Source organism: Emys orbicularis, chromosome 6 (genome assembly GCF_028017835.1).
Source record: "Emys orbicularis isolate rEmyOrb1 chromosome 6, rEmyOrb1.hap1, whole genome shotgun sequence".
NCBI lineage: Eukaryota > Metazoa > Chordata > Testudines > Emydidae > Emys > Emys orbicularis.
The window spans coordinates 135,299,510-135,316,105 of record NC_088688.1 but is presented as its reverse complement, the minus strand read 5'-3'; the positions used below and the strand labels follow the sequence as shown (position 1 = coordinate 135,316,105).

The 16,596-nt window shown below is 51.6% G+C and overlaps 1 protein-coding gene across 1 annotated transcript; it reads right to left on the bottom strand.

The window, feature by feature from the left end:
- Positions 1-424: 424 nt before the first annotated feature.
- Positions 425-15,717, bottom strand: SPINK4 (serine peptidase inhibitor Kazal type 4). Its single transcript, XM_065406859.1, has 4 exons — positions 15,636-15,717; positions 2,868-2,902; positions 2,230-2,342; positions 425-609 (listed from the first exon to the last, which is right to left on the bottom strand). Exons 1-4 carry the CDS (start codon positions 15,715-15,717, stop codon positions 564-566), a joined length of 276 nt encoding a protein of 91 aa, XP_065262931.1. The 3' UTR covers positions 425-563.
- Positions 15,718-16,596: the final 879 nt, after the last annotated feature.

Here is a 16,596-nt window from a genome sequence, read left to right as displayed (position 1 = left end):
ATTCCTCTATCTTCGTCACACTGCAGAACTATACTGCATTGCACGGAACAAGAACTGGCATTTCTATAGTGCCTTCCATGCTTGGATCTCAAAGCCGTCTATATTGTGGGCTAGTTCCACGCATGGCCCTCTTAGCAACAGAGCATGGGAAGAAAACAATTCATATGATGGGTAAGAGATCCACACCATGGATCTGAGACAAGAACTTACTTTAATTGTTCTTCTTGGGTAGGGTGACCAGATGTCCCGATTTTATAGGGACAGTCCCGATATTTTGGGCTTTTTAAAATATGGGCTCCTATTACCCCCCACCCCCATCCCGATTTTTCACACTTGCTATCTGATCACCCTATTCTTGGGGAGATCATGTGTGTCTTCCCAGTACATAAAATTAAATGTTTCAAATAAAAATGCTTCTTGTGAATGCTTCCTATACTAATTTTATTATTCAGAATAACAAGCTGAAATGATCATTATTTGTACTTTTGAATCAACTTAGAGAGCAGAGCATCAATTACAGAGCTTTCTTGTGGTTCATAATGTGTCCTGGAGGGCTCCAAATATTAACATATTTCATTCTTCACAATCTGGATATCTTGCTTGGTTATTCTAGAATACCAGAAAAGAAGAGTTTTAGAAAATATTCCTTAGGTGACATTTAGGATTTTTGTCTAGCCAAATAGAAAAAGGGTTGATTTTCTAAAAACGGTGTTCAATTTTCCATTCAAAATGTGTGCATTATTACACATCTAAACTGCATACAGAATTAGCATAGTAGCCAGTTATATGCATAATTGGTTATTTGTATGCACAATTAGCCAATTTGAAGTTAATGCTGCTAATTTAATGTACAAATTAAGCATACAATGGTGCTTTTTGTGTGTTTAATTACATAAAAATCAGTCAAATTGCTGACATCCTGTTCAAAACTGGTGAAGCCAAGTCTGTTTGTTATTAGCTTCCATGGGATGTAAAGCAGGGCAGAATTTGGCCCAGTGAGACCATAGAAAAATATTGGAGTGGGAAATACAAGGAAACTGCAGTGGGACTCACTCTGCTCTGAAAACATTCTGGCAACTCGACCATTTCAGAAAGCACAATTTCCCTATCTTGATTATCACTACAAAAGTTTTTTTTTCTCCTGCTGACAACAGTTCATCTTAATTAATTAGCATCTTAGAGTTGGTTGGGCAACTCCCACCTTTTCATGTTCTCTGTATGTGTATATATATCTCCTTACTATATGTTCCATTCTATGCCTCCGATGAAGTGGGCTGTAGCCCACGAAAGCTTATGCTCAAATAACTTTGTTAGTCTCTAAGGTGCCACAAGTACTCCTGTTCTAATTTCCCTCCTGGTGAACAGCCACTATCAGGCAGATGAGGTGCAACGTCTAACTGTGAGCCAATGTCTAGCTGACAAGGCATCCAATTGTGGTAACTGCAAAGGGCAATCAAAGCACAAGGCAGCATGTGTATTTTGCTAATTTGTTTAAAAATCCAGCCCAAGAGTTCTTCCTTAATTCAGTCAGAAAAGTGCAATGCAATTGGGGCCAGTTGGGAAGTCTCCTCCTCCCCTCTCATTTTGGGGCCATTCTGATTTTCTAGAGTCCAGCCCAGCTGAGCTGGCTGGATTCAGCAAGAGCCCTGGATTAACTCACAGAGTCAGTGTGCTGTGTTGTTGCTTCCTCACATACGCAGCATTACATCAGCTCTCGGTGTGTCACTGCAATGGGCTAGAAAGGGGCTAGAATGATTCTGGGCATGGCCCAGAGTGAGGGGCAGCATGCCAGCTGCACTGCCCCAGGAGATGCTGGGACCCAGACTCCCCGCTGATGCGCCCGTTACCTGCAGAAAGTGATTACCCCCTCACTGCTGGCCTAGCTCAGCTACTCGGGCAAGTGAGAGAGGGCTGGAGCCCACCCACCCCCGGGGGAGAGAGAGGGAGGGAGTAGCCCCACTGGCTCCTATGTGGCTGGACCCGGCAGCCTGGACAGGGTACAAAGGGGGGTTCTTACCTGAGTCACAATCTACCGCCAAGAGATGAAACTGCCCATGTGCTAGAGAGGCCCCGACTCAGGAACATCACCGTTTGCCTTTAGGTTGGGCTGGGCCAGCCCGAGAACCCTGCCTCCTTCCCCGCCCTGCTCTGCGCTGTCATCCTGGGCAGAGCGCTCAGCACCAACCTGCAATCAGCTGTGCATGAGCAATAGCCAGGGCATGACCTTACCTTCGCCTCTCGCAGAGCGCGCACTCATTGCTGTAGGTGTTCCCATCAGTCCCGCAGACAGGCCTGTAATTCAAGGGGCATGCTGGTGCCAGGGCAGCGTGCTCACATGCCGGCTGGAAAGACAACAGTGATGTAATTCCTGCAGTGTTAGTGTTGCAGCGATCACAGAGCCCCTGTGCCGGTGACAACTTCCACTGTGCCAGGGATGTGGCATAGAATTATTCTTGATCCCCGGGATGGCTGAGTGCCTGAGCTCTGGCAGGGGGTCCTGCATCAGCAGGTAGCTGGAACTATTTGGGGGATGGGCAGCACAAACTATGTCTGCAGTGGGAAAAGTGAATGGTGGTGGCAGGGCAGGGGCTGTATGAACTGAATTGATGGGGCAGCCTGGACAGGGAGCCCTCCGCCCTCCTTGAACCCCCTCGCTTGTGTCTTCTTGTGCTTTCAGCTCTGCCCACAGTGGCGAGAAGGGTCCTCTCTCCACACGTAGGGCTGGCAGCGCTAGCAGCCCTTGTTCTCCCCACAGCCCGTTACAGAGGGCCCCTGTGCGCACTCCCCCCACTGCCCTGCCCAGCGCGTTGGCTAGAGCTTGGCCTGTACAGGAGCAAGGTAGACGAGAACAGCAGGATCCTACTTACCACTCTCGGGACCCCTCCTTCCTGAGGCCCTGCCCCTGAAAGGGAAAGGACCCCATGAAATCCAAGAGCAGGACGCGGAGGAGCAGTGTAATGGACAAGCCGGTCTCGCTCACAGAGAGCAGGGGCCAGGCCAGGCCCCGGGGAGATAGCCCCGCTGAGGGGAAAGCGAGCCACGCCTCAGAGCCGGGCGTGAGCTCCGACCAGCGAGTCCGCCCGCCTCAGCCGCATGCCGTGGGTTCGGGTTCAGTTCTGCTCCAAGCCACACACAAAAATTAACCCTTCAGTCACTGGTTCCAACTGGGTCCAATCAACTTTCAATCTTAGGAGAAGTAAATTCATTCCCGCTCCCTCCCCCCGCCCCATTCTCTCTCTGCTGCGCAGTGCGCTGCTCACTGAGGCCATAGGGCAGGGCCGGCAGCGCCCCCAGTGGTGGAGAGCTGTCACTGCAGCAGAAGAATACACCGCTGCCTCCCAGACAGAATCTTAGGGCTGGTCTACACTGGGCGGGGGGGGGGGGGAATCGATCTAAGATACGCAACTTCAGCTACACAAATAGCGTAGCTGAAGTCGAAGTATCTCAGATCGAATTACCTGGGGTCCACATGGCGCAGGATCGACGGCCGTGGCTCCCCCGTTGACTGCGCTACCGCCGCTCGCTCTGGTGGAGTTCCAGAGTCGACGGGACCGCGTTCGGGGAATCGATATATCGCGTCTTAACGAGACGCGATACATCGATCCCGGATAAATCAATTGCTACCCGCCGATACGGCGGGTAGTGAAGACGTACCCATAGAATATCAGGGTTGGAAGGGACCTCAGGAGGTCATCTAGTCCAACCCCATGCTCAAAGCAGGACCAATTCCCAACTAAATCATCCCAGCCAGGGCTTTGTCAAGCCGGGCCTTAAAAACCTCTAAGGAAGGAGATTCCACCACCTCCCTAGGTAACCCATTCCAGTGCTTCACCACCTTCCTAGTGAAATAGTGTTTCCTAATATCCAACCTAAACCTCCCCCACTGCAACTTGAGACCATTGCTCCTTGTTCTGTCATCTGCCACCACTGAGAACAGCCTAGCTCCATCCTCTTTGGAACCCCCCTTCAGGTAATTGAAGGCTGCTGTCAAATCCCACCTCACTCTTCTCTTCTGCAGACTAAATAACCCCAGTACCCTCAGCCTCTCCTCATAAGTCATGTGCCCCAGCCCCTTAATCATTTTTGTTGCCCTCCTCTGGACTCTCTCCAATTTGGCCACATCCCTTCTGTAGTGGGGGGCCCAAAACTGGACGCAGTACTCCAGGTTTGGCCTCACCTGTGCTGAATAGAGGGGAATAATCACTTCCCTCGATCTGCTGGCAATGCTCCTACTAATACAGCCCAATATGCCGTTGGCCTTCTTGACAACAAGGGCACACTGCTGACTCATATCCAGCTTCTCGTCCACTGTAATCCCCAGGTCCTTTTCTCCAGAACCGCCGCTTAGCCAGTGGGTCCCCAGCCATGGGATTCTTCCTTCCTAAGTGCAGGACTCTGCACTTGTCCTTGTTGAACCTCATCAGATTTCTTTTGGCCCAATCCTCCAATTTGTCTAGGTCACTCTGGACCTTATCCCTACCCTCCAGCGTATCTACCTCTCCCCCCAGCGTAGTGTCATCCACGAACTTGCTGAGGGTGCAATTAATCCCATCATCAATAAAGATGTTGAACAAAACCGGCCCCAGGACCGACCCCTGGGGCACTGTGCTTAATACCGGCTCCCAACTAGACACCGAGCCATTGATCACTACCCGTTGAGCTTTGCTCTAATCCGAGCCTGCCACTGCGAGCCAGGTGGGGGAAGAGAAAGAACTGCTCTGGGTGGGGTGGGGATCAGGCAGTGCACTGGGTGGGTGGGAGGGGGTTGGGACTCGGACCTGCAGCTCACTCCAGTGGGGAGTGGGTTTGGAATGTGGCCCTGCCGCATGTGGGCCAGTTGGAGGGAGGAGCTGCCCAGGGGTTAGGGGCAGGGGGCTAAAGGGAGAAGGGCTGGGCAGCCTTTATCTCTGTCCTTGGGCTTGATGGGGCCAGGGAGCAGCCCACCTCTTCTCTTTCTGGGGTCCCTCTATCTCTGGGGCCCCTGCTGCCCCATGTGGTGCCTCCTGCAGGTGGCTCCCAAACTTCGCCTCTTCCCTTACTCTTCTAAGCTGGCCTCCCCCGTCCTCATGCTTGTCTCACTAGGCCGGGCTGGGCCTGTCTGGTAGCAATCCCAGGCCCATTTGTTATTCTGTTGGCTGGTTTTATAAGGCGAATAACATCACTGTAGTTTTTAAAAATATTGAGCCTAAAAAATGCTGAACCTTTGTTTTAACCAGTAACCCTAATTTGTTTCAGTTCCATTCCAGTTCAGGAGGCAGGACAAAGGTATAGGTCAGGTTCGGGTCCAGATCATGTAAAAAAATACCAGTTTGGGCTAATTCTCCGGTTCCAGTTCGGTTCTGGTTCAGCTCATGGCTCAGACTCCAGCCTTCCTGCTGGCGCTCCCACGAAGGTGCAGCAGGCTTGTACCTACACTGCCGATTGCTGTTCCCTGTCCAGTAACCTTGGCCGGCCTGCCTGCCTGCCCGCCTATAGACTGTGAGCTCCTCAGAGCCAGTGGGTTTGGAAAGTGCCAAGCACATCATGGGCACCACTGGGCATCATGGGATATAAACTGGCCATCAGGAAGTTTAGACTTGAAATTAGACGAAGGTTTCTAACCATCAGAGGAGTGAAGTTCTGGAACAGGCTTCCAAGGGGAGCAGTGGGGGCAAAAGACATATCTGGCTGCAAGACTAAGCTTGATAGGTTTATGGAGGGGATGGTATGATGGGATAGCCTAATTTTGGCAATTAATTGATCTTTGACCATTAGCAGTAAATATGCCCAATGGCCTGTGATGGGATGTTAGATGGGGTGGGATCTGAGTTACTACAGAGAATTCTTTCCTGGTTGCTCGCTGGTGAGTCTCACCCACATGCTCAGGGTTTAGCTGATCGCCATATTTGGGGTCAGGAAGGAATTTTCCTCCAGGGCAGATTGGCAGAGGCCCTGGGGGGTTTTCGCCTTCCTCTGCACTGTGGGGCACGGGTCACTTGCTGGAGGATTCTCTGCACCTTGAAGTCTTTAAACCACGATTTGAGGACTTCAATAGCTCAGACGTAGGTTAGGGGTTTGTTACAGGAGTGGGTGGGTGAGATTCTGTGGCCTGCGTTGTGCAGGAGGTCAGATTAGACGATCATAATGGTCCCTTCTGACCTTAAAGTCTATGATTCTATTATTCAAATAATACACAAATCACTCCTTAGATTAACACAATATCGGCCACCACAGAGCCAAGTAATAGCTGCACAGCTACGGGGCCAAGGGCAGACATAGCCACTTGCATTTTTTAACCTTTGTTCTAACTAGCCAGTAAACAAAGGTAAGGACTTCCCATTCCTGGGCCCACTCTCCTTTCGCCATTAGATCTCTCCTTTAAACCCGCTCTCAGCAGAACCCTCCCCACCAGCAATTGCTCCTCAGCTGCTGTGCTCTTCTGTGCTAGGTTGCGAGCCCAGTGACTTGAGGCTGGTGCTGGGTCTCCCTCCCTGGTCTCAAAGGTGCTGGGCACCTTCACAGCACCGCATGGATGCTACATTCTCTGAAAACATCTGCTCAGTGTGCAGCGGCAGTCAGAACAGCTAACAATGTGGGGAACTATTAGGAAAGGGATAGATAATGAGACAGTAAATATCACAATGCTACTTTATAAATCCCTGGTACACCCACATCTTGAATACTGTGTGCAGGTCTGGTCACCCCATCTCAAAAAAGATGCATTAGAATTGAAAAAAGTACAGAGAATGGCAACAAAAATTATTAAGGGTATAGAACAGCTTCCATAGGAGGAGAGGTTAAAAAGACTGGGGCTGTTCAGCTTAGAAAAGAGATGACTTGGGGGGGGGGATATGATAAAAGTCAATAGAATAATGACTGGTGTGGAGAAAGTGAATAGGGAATAGGGAAGTGTTATTTACCCCTTCACATAACACAAGAACTAGGATTCACCAGATAAAATTAATAGGCAGCAGGTTTAAACAAAAGGAAGTACTTCTTCACACAATGCACAGTCAACGTGTGGAACAGGTTGCCAGGGGATGTTGTGAAGGCCAAAAGCATAGCTGGGTTCAAAAAAGAATAAGATAAGTTCATAGAAAATAGGTCCATCAATGGCTATTAGCCAAGATGGCCAGGGACACAAACTCATGCTCTGGATGTCTCTAGCCTCTGACTGCCAGAAGCTGGGACTGGACGACAGGGGATGGATCACTGTATTAATTCCCTGCTCTGAAGCACCGGGCATTGGCCACTGTCAGAATATAGGACCTAGATGGACCCAGTATCTTATGTTCTTAAGCAACAGGAACAGCCCAACTATGAGCTGACAAACAGCATTCCAGGCCTGATCCCCCACATTACCCTAGTTCTACACTGAGTTACTGCTGAGTTCAGTGGCAGGACACCCACCTCACACTCCTGCAATCCTGTTGTGTACACATGGCAAGTGGCATAGAAGGCTCAACCTCCCCTTGCATATGGGGCTCAAGACCTAGCATACTTCCTACAGCAGGCCCTGCAAATCACAAGTTTCAGCAGACAATTCAGTGGACAAGTTTCAGGGCCTACTCTCTGGCCCTTCCTCTCCCTCTCTGCTAATAGCAGTTTTACAAACTTTAGCTCCAGGAGAAATCCGAATGCCTCCACAGCACCCTCTGCTGCCACACCGGTGTGATGCTCCTTGTCCCCCTCCCCGCCTATTCCTCTGTGTCAAGTGCCAAGTTGCCCTGACCCCTCTGCTCCTCTGACATGGTCACCTCAACCACCATGAGCCAGCCACTCATCATCTGCTTCTAAGCCTAATTCCACACAGCCCTGTTCATGGTACATCCCCGTGAGCCCGTCTGCCAGCCCCCTGTGCACGGTACATCCCCGTGAGCTCGTCTGCCTGGCCCCAGTGCACGGTATCTCGCTGTCAGCTCATCCGCCAGCCCCCTGTGCACGGTACATCCCCGTCAGATCGTCCGCCAGCCCCCTGTGCCCGGTACATCCCCGTCAGATCGTCCGCCAGCCCCCTGTGCCCGGTACATCCCTGTGAGCCCATCCGCCTGGCCCCTGTGCACAGTGCTTTCCCTGGATCCCATCCACATGGCCCCTGTGTACAGCACATCACCCTCAGCCTATCGGCATAGCGCCTGTGCACATTACCGCCTCCTGAGCCCACCTGCATGGAATGTTAAACTGTATTATACTGACAGGTTTCAGAGTAGCAGCCGTGTTAGTCTGTATCCGCAAAAATAACAGGAGTACTTGTGGCACCTTAGAGACTAACAAATTTATTAGAGCATTTGTTAGTCTCTAAGGTGCCACAAGTACTCCTGTTATTTTTGCTGTATTATACTGTTCAGTGGCACTGTATGTAAAATACCTTATTTAAGCTAACGTTAGCCATACCTGGAAGAGCATTAAAGGATCTTATAGTGAACACATCTGGTGTGCATCTTTCTGAGAAGTAAACGCTGCAGTCAGTCAATAGATACAGATGCCTGACCTGCTAGTAGCAGCCCTGCAATCTACAGTGTACAAGTAGTACATGACATGAGGTCAAAAGTAAACTCGTGCCAGAGAACAAACAAAAGCAATAAAGCAAGAAAAGTTGCAGGCCCTCACCAACGTACCACTCTTCAATGCCTCAGAGAACTTCACTGTGAAGGTTTCTCAAAGCTGGACAGATTGGAAGCAATAATTTGCAAGATTTGAAATTGCTATAAAGTCAGAAACTGGGGATATTCAGGTATCTTCTTTAAATGTATGCTATTGAGAAGCAGGTGGACAGGGCCGTCCCTAGCCATTTTGGTGCCCTACGCAGCCCCCGCCCCTCGCGGGGTGTGTGTGTGTGTGGCCCCAGGCTTCTGCGGGGAGGAGGGGGCTGGCCCCAGGCCTCCGCAGGGGGGCTGGCTTGGGGGGAACCACCCCCCAGCATGAGCCGGCAGAGCTGGTTGGGGCCAGGTCGCTCCACTTCCTGCCGCCTGGTGAGTGCGGGGTCGAGCCCACCCTGCACTCATGGGGCAGCAGTAAGTTGAGTGACCCGGCCCCAGTCCGCTCTGCTCTGCTCCCCTGGCTCCCAGCCTTGGGGGGCAGGTGGGAACCACCCCTGGCCCCAGCACTTACTGGTAGCGTGGCTGGGAGCCGGAGGCGCAGAGCGGGCTGGGGCCAGGTCGCTCCTCTTCCCGCTGCCCAGTGAGTGCAGGGCGCCCAACCCCTGCTGCAGTCCTCAAGGGAAGGGGTGGAGTGGGGGTGGGGCGGGGGCGGAGGCCATGGGGAAGAGGCAGAGCAGGGGCTGGAGCAGCACACAGCTGCTTAGGGCACCAGGAAATTTGCCCAAAATTTCCTGGTGCCTTACGCAGCTGCGTACTTTGCATATGGGTAAGGACGGCCCCGCAGGCGGAGCATATCCTATAAATCCTTTGACTTTACTGAGGATAGTCACACAGATGACTATGAAAGGGTTCTGGCTATCTTTGATGCATACATTATATCTCAAATGTGGTTTCCACATTTTTCCACCAGAGAATTCAAGAACAAGGGGAAAACGTTGAATGTTTTATAAGAGCTCTGCATGCATTGACTGAAAACTTATTTTGGAACTGCAAAATGTGAAAATATCAGAGACAGGCTGGTTATTGGGTTAGCAGCTACAACTGAAGACAGATTTAACCCTAGCCACAGCTATACAGATAGCAAAGCAGTCTGAGCTAGTCATACAGCAGAATAAAGGGCAGAAAAACCTGTGTGACCGAATGCAACCCTGTATTCACAGGCTACACACCACTGTAATAATCTTTGTACACAATAAGCTTAACAACTCACTGATCAATAATACCATGCTGAAATGTGTGCAGCAACATTATGTGTAAAGTTATGAACATAAGCTGAAATCATGACTGAAGTGTGTTTACCAGACAAGTCTGGGGAGGGGATAAACAAACCAGTTTCTCAAAGACAAAGGACAAGCTGACACCTCTAGCCAGGTGTCACGTTGATGGGCCATCCCCAGTCCCGTGGCCGTTCTTTGGCAGTTAAGGGGAGTAGGAACTGATTGATTTGCATTTTAGCAAACAAAATGGAACCTCTTTTACCACGAGACTCCTTGTCTCCATGCTCACAGCAGGAAGGAACTTGATCTGGGGTGACCCTCAGGAAAAGCATTTCAAAGGGTGACTGGACAATAAAAGGGATGGGCAAAAACACCTCAGGGGGTCGCTCTTGCGCGCGCGGGGTCTCTCTCTCTCTCTCTCACCTAAGACGACAAAGGAACCAGTCCTTTGGGGGCAAATCCTCACTTGAGAATTTGGCCAGCCCTGTTGCTGGGAACCTGTGGTAAGAATTTTACTTTGAACCAAGTCTAGTTTGTTACGTTTTAGCACTAGAAGCATTTTATCTTTATTTCTCATTCCTGACTTTAATGCCCTATACTTGTACTCGCTTAAAATCTCTTAGTAGTTAAATAAACTTGTTTTAGTCTTAATCAAAACTTAAAACAGTGTTGTAGTTAAACTGAATGGTTTGGTAACTCCAATTAAAGTAGCAAGCCATTGTACATTGACCCCTTCCAGGGCCAACGGGCCTCTAATATTTGAACAGTCTAGGAGAGTGCCAGACAGAGCAGAACTCACGTTTTGGGAGAAAGTCTGGGACTGGGAGTGTGTTGGGGTCACCCTGCAGGCAGTAACCAAGGCTGGTGGAAGCCAGAGGGTGACTGACGTGTGGCTGGCAGGCTGGAGCTACACACAGACACTCAGGTGTGACCTGCAGGGTGTTTGGGTATTTGTGAGTAGCCCAGGTTGGGAGCTACAGCAGCAAAGCATTGAGAGACACCCACGGTGACAGGGCAGGTGGTGACAACCCCTCACTAGTCTGGATTGCACCCCGGACTGCGATATCCTGAAACTAGTTTAGAAGCCGTAAATAGCCACTTGGATGTTAAAAGTCATTATCACAATACCCTGAGGCCAGGAGAGAAAACTCCCAGGCTTGGAGGAACAAATCCCAGCCCACATGCACAAGGTGGGGAAAAGTCATATCTGAGGAGATGGTGCATGTGCAGCCAGAGGCACACGGTGAGATACATGCATAAAATATGGACATTTTGCAGTTCTTTGTTGCACCAATGCACTCAGGGAGTTATGGACAATAGAGATTCATTGTTTCTGGGATCTATCACTTGTCTGGACAGTGAAATTGAGTATTCATGGCAAGACTATTGACTTTAAAACTGACTCAGGAGCAGAGGTCACAGTCCTCTCAGAAGGGATTTACAATCACCTGCAACCCCTCCCGGAGCAGGGGCCACCTCACACAGCTCTGAATGGCCCTGCGCTGTTCTGAACGTCAGGGGCCAATTCACCACAGAAACAACTCACAAAGACACAAGCTGGGCATTCAGCTTGCCTGTGATCAAAGGATCAAAGACCAACAACCTTCTCAGTCGCAGCGTGGGAGCCATGATAGACCTAGTGAGAAAAGTGGAAGAATTCAACCGGGGATTTGATGTCATTGACTTTTGAAAAGAGATCCAGTACAAATCAAGTTAAGGGACAATTCTGAACCAGACAGTATACAAATACCCCTACCAGACAGACCTTGGAAGAGACTAGCTGCAGACTTATGTGAATTCAGAGGACATCATTGTCTGCTTGTTGGGGAATATTTGTCCAGGTATATAGAAATAGCGTACTCGAAAGATAGAACATGCACAGTGTTATTGAGAAACTGAAGTGCCATAGGCGCCGACTCTGTGGGTGCTCCGGGGCTCAAACACCCACTGAAAAAAGATAGGGGGTGCTTAGCACCCACAGGGCCAGATTAGTCTTTTGTGGGCCCCAGCTCCCGGACCACGAACCCACCTAGGGTGACCAGATCACTGACAGGAAATATCGGGACGCGGGGGGAGGGGGGGGGGGGAAGTAAAAAAAAAAAAAGCCGTTTTGCAGGTGCCGGGGGAATTAGCAGGCCCTGGCCACGCCGCAGCCACGCCCCCCCCTCAGGGCCCCGGGCACATGCAGCACGTCCCACCGCCCCGCGGGGAAGGAGCCGCTGGAGTTAGAGGCGCGGGGCTCCGGACCCCGGCAGCGGCGGGGGAGAGCGGCTCAGGGCCGCGCAAGTGGCCACGTAAAGTTTATCAGCTGGGGGGGAGACCCTGGCCGGCTCCTCACCCTGCCCTGTAGGGGGGTAGCGTCCCCGCCCCACGCCAGCATGTTTCGCCGGCCGCCGCAGGCCAGGTAAGGAGCCGAGTCCCACCCCCCCTCGTCCTGGCTCCTCAGCTGAGCGGCATTCCTCACCCTCCAGGCTTGCAGCTGGAATGCCGGCACAAACGTGGAGGGAGGGGGTGGTGGCCGGCTTCCAGTTCCTGGAGCTGGTGAGTAGGGGCACCGGGCGGGCAAGGGGGGCTGGCAAGGGGGCTGCTCCCCCAGGAGGGCGACGGGGGGGCTCAGCTGAGGAGCCAGGATGAGGGGGGAGGGGTGGACGCTACCCCCCTACAGGGGCGAGGAGCCGGCCAGGGTCCCCCCCCAAGCCAATAAACTTGGCATGGCCACTCGTGCGGCCCCGAGCCGCTCTCCCCTGCTGGGGTGCGGAGCCCCCCCGTTGCCCTCCTGGGGGAGCAGCCCCCTTGCCAGCCCCCCTGCCCGCCCGGTGCCCCTACTCACCAGCTCCAGGAACTGGAAGCCAGCCACCACCCCCTCCCTCCAGGCTTGCCGCCATTACAGCAACAAGCCTGGGAGGGAGGAGGAATGCCACGTGCTTGGGTAAGAGGTGGGGCCAGGGCGGGGATTTGGGGAGGGAGCCAATGGGGGAAGGAAGGGGTGGAGTCGGGGGTGGGGGTGGGGGTGAGAGCCCTCCAGGGAGGGCAAAATTGCTTGTTTGTCCAGTGTCCTGACCGCACATCGGTCGGGACGCGGGACAAACAAGCAAATATCGGGACAGTCCCGATAAAATTGGGACGCCTGATCACCCTAAACCCACCCCTGCTCCACCTCAAGGCCCTGCCCCTGCTCAGCCTCTTCCCCCTAAGGCCACACCCAGCGCTCCACTCCCGAGGCCCCGCCCCTACTTGGACTCTCCCCCCCGAGGCCCCGCCCATGCTGCATACTGAGGCCCTGTCCCCCGCTTGGCCTCTTCCCCCCAAGGCCCCGCCTGCTGCTCACATGGGGAGAGAGGGCGGAGAGGAGTGAGCCGCGGGTGGGGCCTTGGGGGTGGAGCAGCAGGCAGGCACTGGGGAACCTTCTGGGTGTGGGCCCGGCCCCACAGCACTATTGGTGCCATTGTAAACCTGGTACTGAGCACCCCGAGCCACAGTGTTGCTGACAATTTCATCCAGAAAGCCTCCGTGAGACGTAATGGCTTTAAACTGGGACGTTAGTGAAGGCAGCTTGTAGGTGAGTATAATGAATTACAGTATATTAAAATCATTGTAATGTAATTATGCAGTTCATTACTATTTTAATAATGATTACATTGTTAAGATGCCAATGATAGACACATTCAATAACTAGAATATGAAAGAAGTATATAAATATGCTGAAAATAGCCTCCCCCCAAACACACACACACACACACACACACCTCTTCAAAAGCACCCACCAGCAAAACCAAAAGTCAGTGCCTGCGTGAAGTGCACTTTTACTCATGGCAGTATTCCAGAACAACTAGTGACAGACAATGGACCACAATTCACTGCCCCAGAATTTAAGTCCTTCTGAATGAAATACGATTTTGATCATATTACTAGCAGCCCACATTACCCACAAGTGAATGGAGAGGCTGAGAGAGCTGTATAGACAGCCAAGAAAATCCTACAGCAGGAAGATCTATTCCTTGCTCTTCTGAGTTGAAGATCAACACCAATAGCAGCTACTGGATATAGTCCAGCACAACTCCAGATGAGAATACAACTCAGAAATAGATTCTTTTCCAAAGCGGCCAACCATGAAGACAGTAGCCATACTGGATAAAAAGGCTAATAGAACTTATGAACACTTTTATAACAGACGTCACTCAGCAAAAGAGCTGCTGGGTCTAGAACCTGGTGACCTAATTCGTGTCAAATTTATATGGTGGAGAAAAAGGATGGACAACTCAAGCTGTCGTGAAGAAAAATAATTCAGTATATGATTGAGACCAACAATAGAGGTCAACAGAAACTGTTGACATCGATAGTTTGTTCCTCAGAAAGAACAATCAGAGCAAACTCTACAGGTAGATGCAGAACAAGAGAAGGACAACGACTTAAGGATTCTAGACCGACTACAGACAGGCGTTGCAACAAATGGACAGCCAAATGACCAAGTTGTTATGCATTTGGATTATGTAATTTAAAAAAACAGTACAATCCAGAGACACTTAGACTGCTACCTACTGATCTACAAAGATAGCGGAGATAGTGTAAATACTGAAGTTGGTAGAAAAGTAGAACTTAAAGGGGAGAAGTAATGGAATGCTAATCGGTATGATACTCTTTAACCACTAGGTGGCGCTGTGTACAAGACCTTATTTAAGCTACCCTCAGTACATTAAAGGACCTTACAGTGCACACACGGGGTGTGTATCTCTCTGAGAAGTACACTCTGCAGTCAGCCTACATCTGATACAGAAGCCTGACCTGCTAGGAGCAACCCTGCAACCTACAGTGCACAAGTACATGACAGCCCCTGAGCACTGACATGGCCCCTGTGCACAGTGTGCCCCCCTAGGCATCTCTCATTGCCATGGGGCACAGTACATCCCACGGAGCCCATCCGCACAGCCCCTGCGCGTGGTAGGTCCCCCTCAGCCCATCCGCACGGCCCCTGTGCAGGATAAGAACATAAGAACGGCCACACTGGGTCAGACCAAAGGTCCATCTAGCCTAGTATCCTGTCTGCCGACAGTGGCCCATGCCAGGTGCCCCAGAGGGAATGAGCAGAACAGGTAATCATCAAAGTGCTCCATCCCTTGTCGCCCATTCCCAGCTTCTGGCAAACAGAGGCGAGGGACACCATCCCTGCCCAGCCTCGCTAATAGCCATTGATGGACCTATCCTCCATGAACTTATCTAGTTCTTTTTTGTACCCTGTTATGGCCTTGGCCTTCACAGCATCCTCTGGCAAGGAGTTCCACAGGTTGACTGTGTGTTGTGTGAAGAAATACTTCTGTTTCTTTGTTTTAAACCTGCTGCCTATTAATTTCATTGGGTGACCCCTAGTTCTTATGTTACGAGAAGGAGTAAATAACACTTCCTTATTTACTTTCTCCACACCAGTCATGATTTTATAGACCTCCATCATATCCCCTTTAGTCGTCTCTTTTCCAAGCTAATACATCCTCCTCAGCCCCTCCACAGGGCCCCCCTGTGCACAGTATGGCCCTGAGACTGTCCGCCTGGCCCTTGTGCATGGTACGTCCCCCTTAGCCCATTCATAATGACCAGCCTTGTCCACATGCAAATCTTTCAGGATGGTCCACATGGGCATGTGATTCCTGCATTTGTGGAGGCTGGGCATGAGTGCCAGAAGCTCCGGGGGGGGGGGGGGGGCGGGAAGGGGGGGAGAGAGGGGCAGCACCAGTGCCTCGACTGTGGCCCTGCCTCCTATTCCACTTCAAGGTTCACCCCCACTCAGCCTCCTCCCCCCGAGACCCTGCCCACGCTCCACCCCCATAGGTTCCAGGAGCAGACTTACCACACTGAGCAAGGAGAAGGAACAAAGCTGTAAGGGCCCCCAGCATTCGGACAGTCATGGTGATTCCAGCACAGCTGTGCATACGCTGATCTACTTACAACTCCTTTTATAGGGAAGGCCTTGTGCTTATCTCTTGGGAGCTGGGAAAAGCAATGTGTTCAGTGTTTATTTAAATGTAGGGCTGATTCCTCAGCTGTGCCCAGGAAGTGTACATTTTTAACAGCAAGTAATCAACCACTGGAACTATTTACCAAGAGTCGTGGTAGTTGACACAGCTACTGCCTCTCGGGAAGGTGGAGTACCTACTGGCACGGAGTGTGGGGGAATCAGGGCCCTGTACCCCTCACTGTGACTCTCAGCCAGCCAGTAAAACAGAAGGTTTATTAGACGACAGAAACAGAGTCTAAAACAGAGCTTGTAAGTACAGAAAACAGGACCCCTCAGTTAGGTCCATCTTGGGCGGTGGGGAGCCCAGACCCAGGTTCTGGGCCCCCCCCCTTTCCCCAGCCAGCTCCAAACTGAAACCCCTTCCTGCTGCCTCCCCCAGCCACACCCCCGGCCCCTCCTCCAGGCTTTGTCCAGTTTCCCGGGTAGAAGGTGTCACCTGGCCCCAACCCCCTCCTGAGCTCAGGTTACGCAGGGCAGTCCACACAGAACCAGATCGACCCGTCCTTTTTGGGGACCAGCACCACCGGCGAGGCCCAAGGGCTGGACGACGGCTGGATCACCCCCAAAGCCAGCATGTCACTGACCTCTCTTTCCAGGTCCTGAGCAGTTTTCCCTATGACTCAGAAGGGGGAGCATCTTACAGGAGGATGTGATCCTGTCTGCACCCGGTGGACAGTCAGATTAGTGAGTCCAGGTTGGTTGGAAAACAGCTGTCGGTACAGAGGCAGCACCCCTCCGATCTCAGCTTGCTGGGCTGGGGTCAGCTGATCAGAGAGGGGAACTGTTTCCAGGG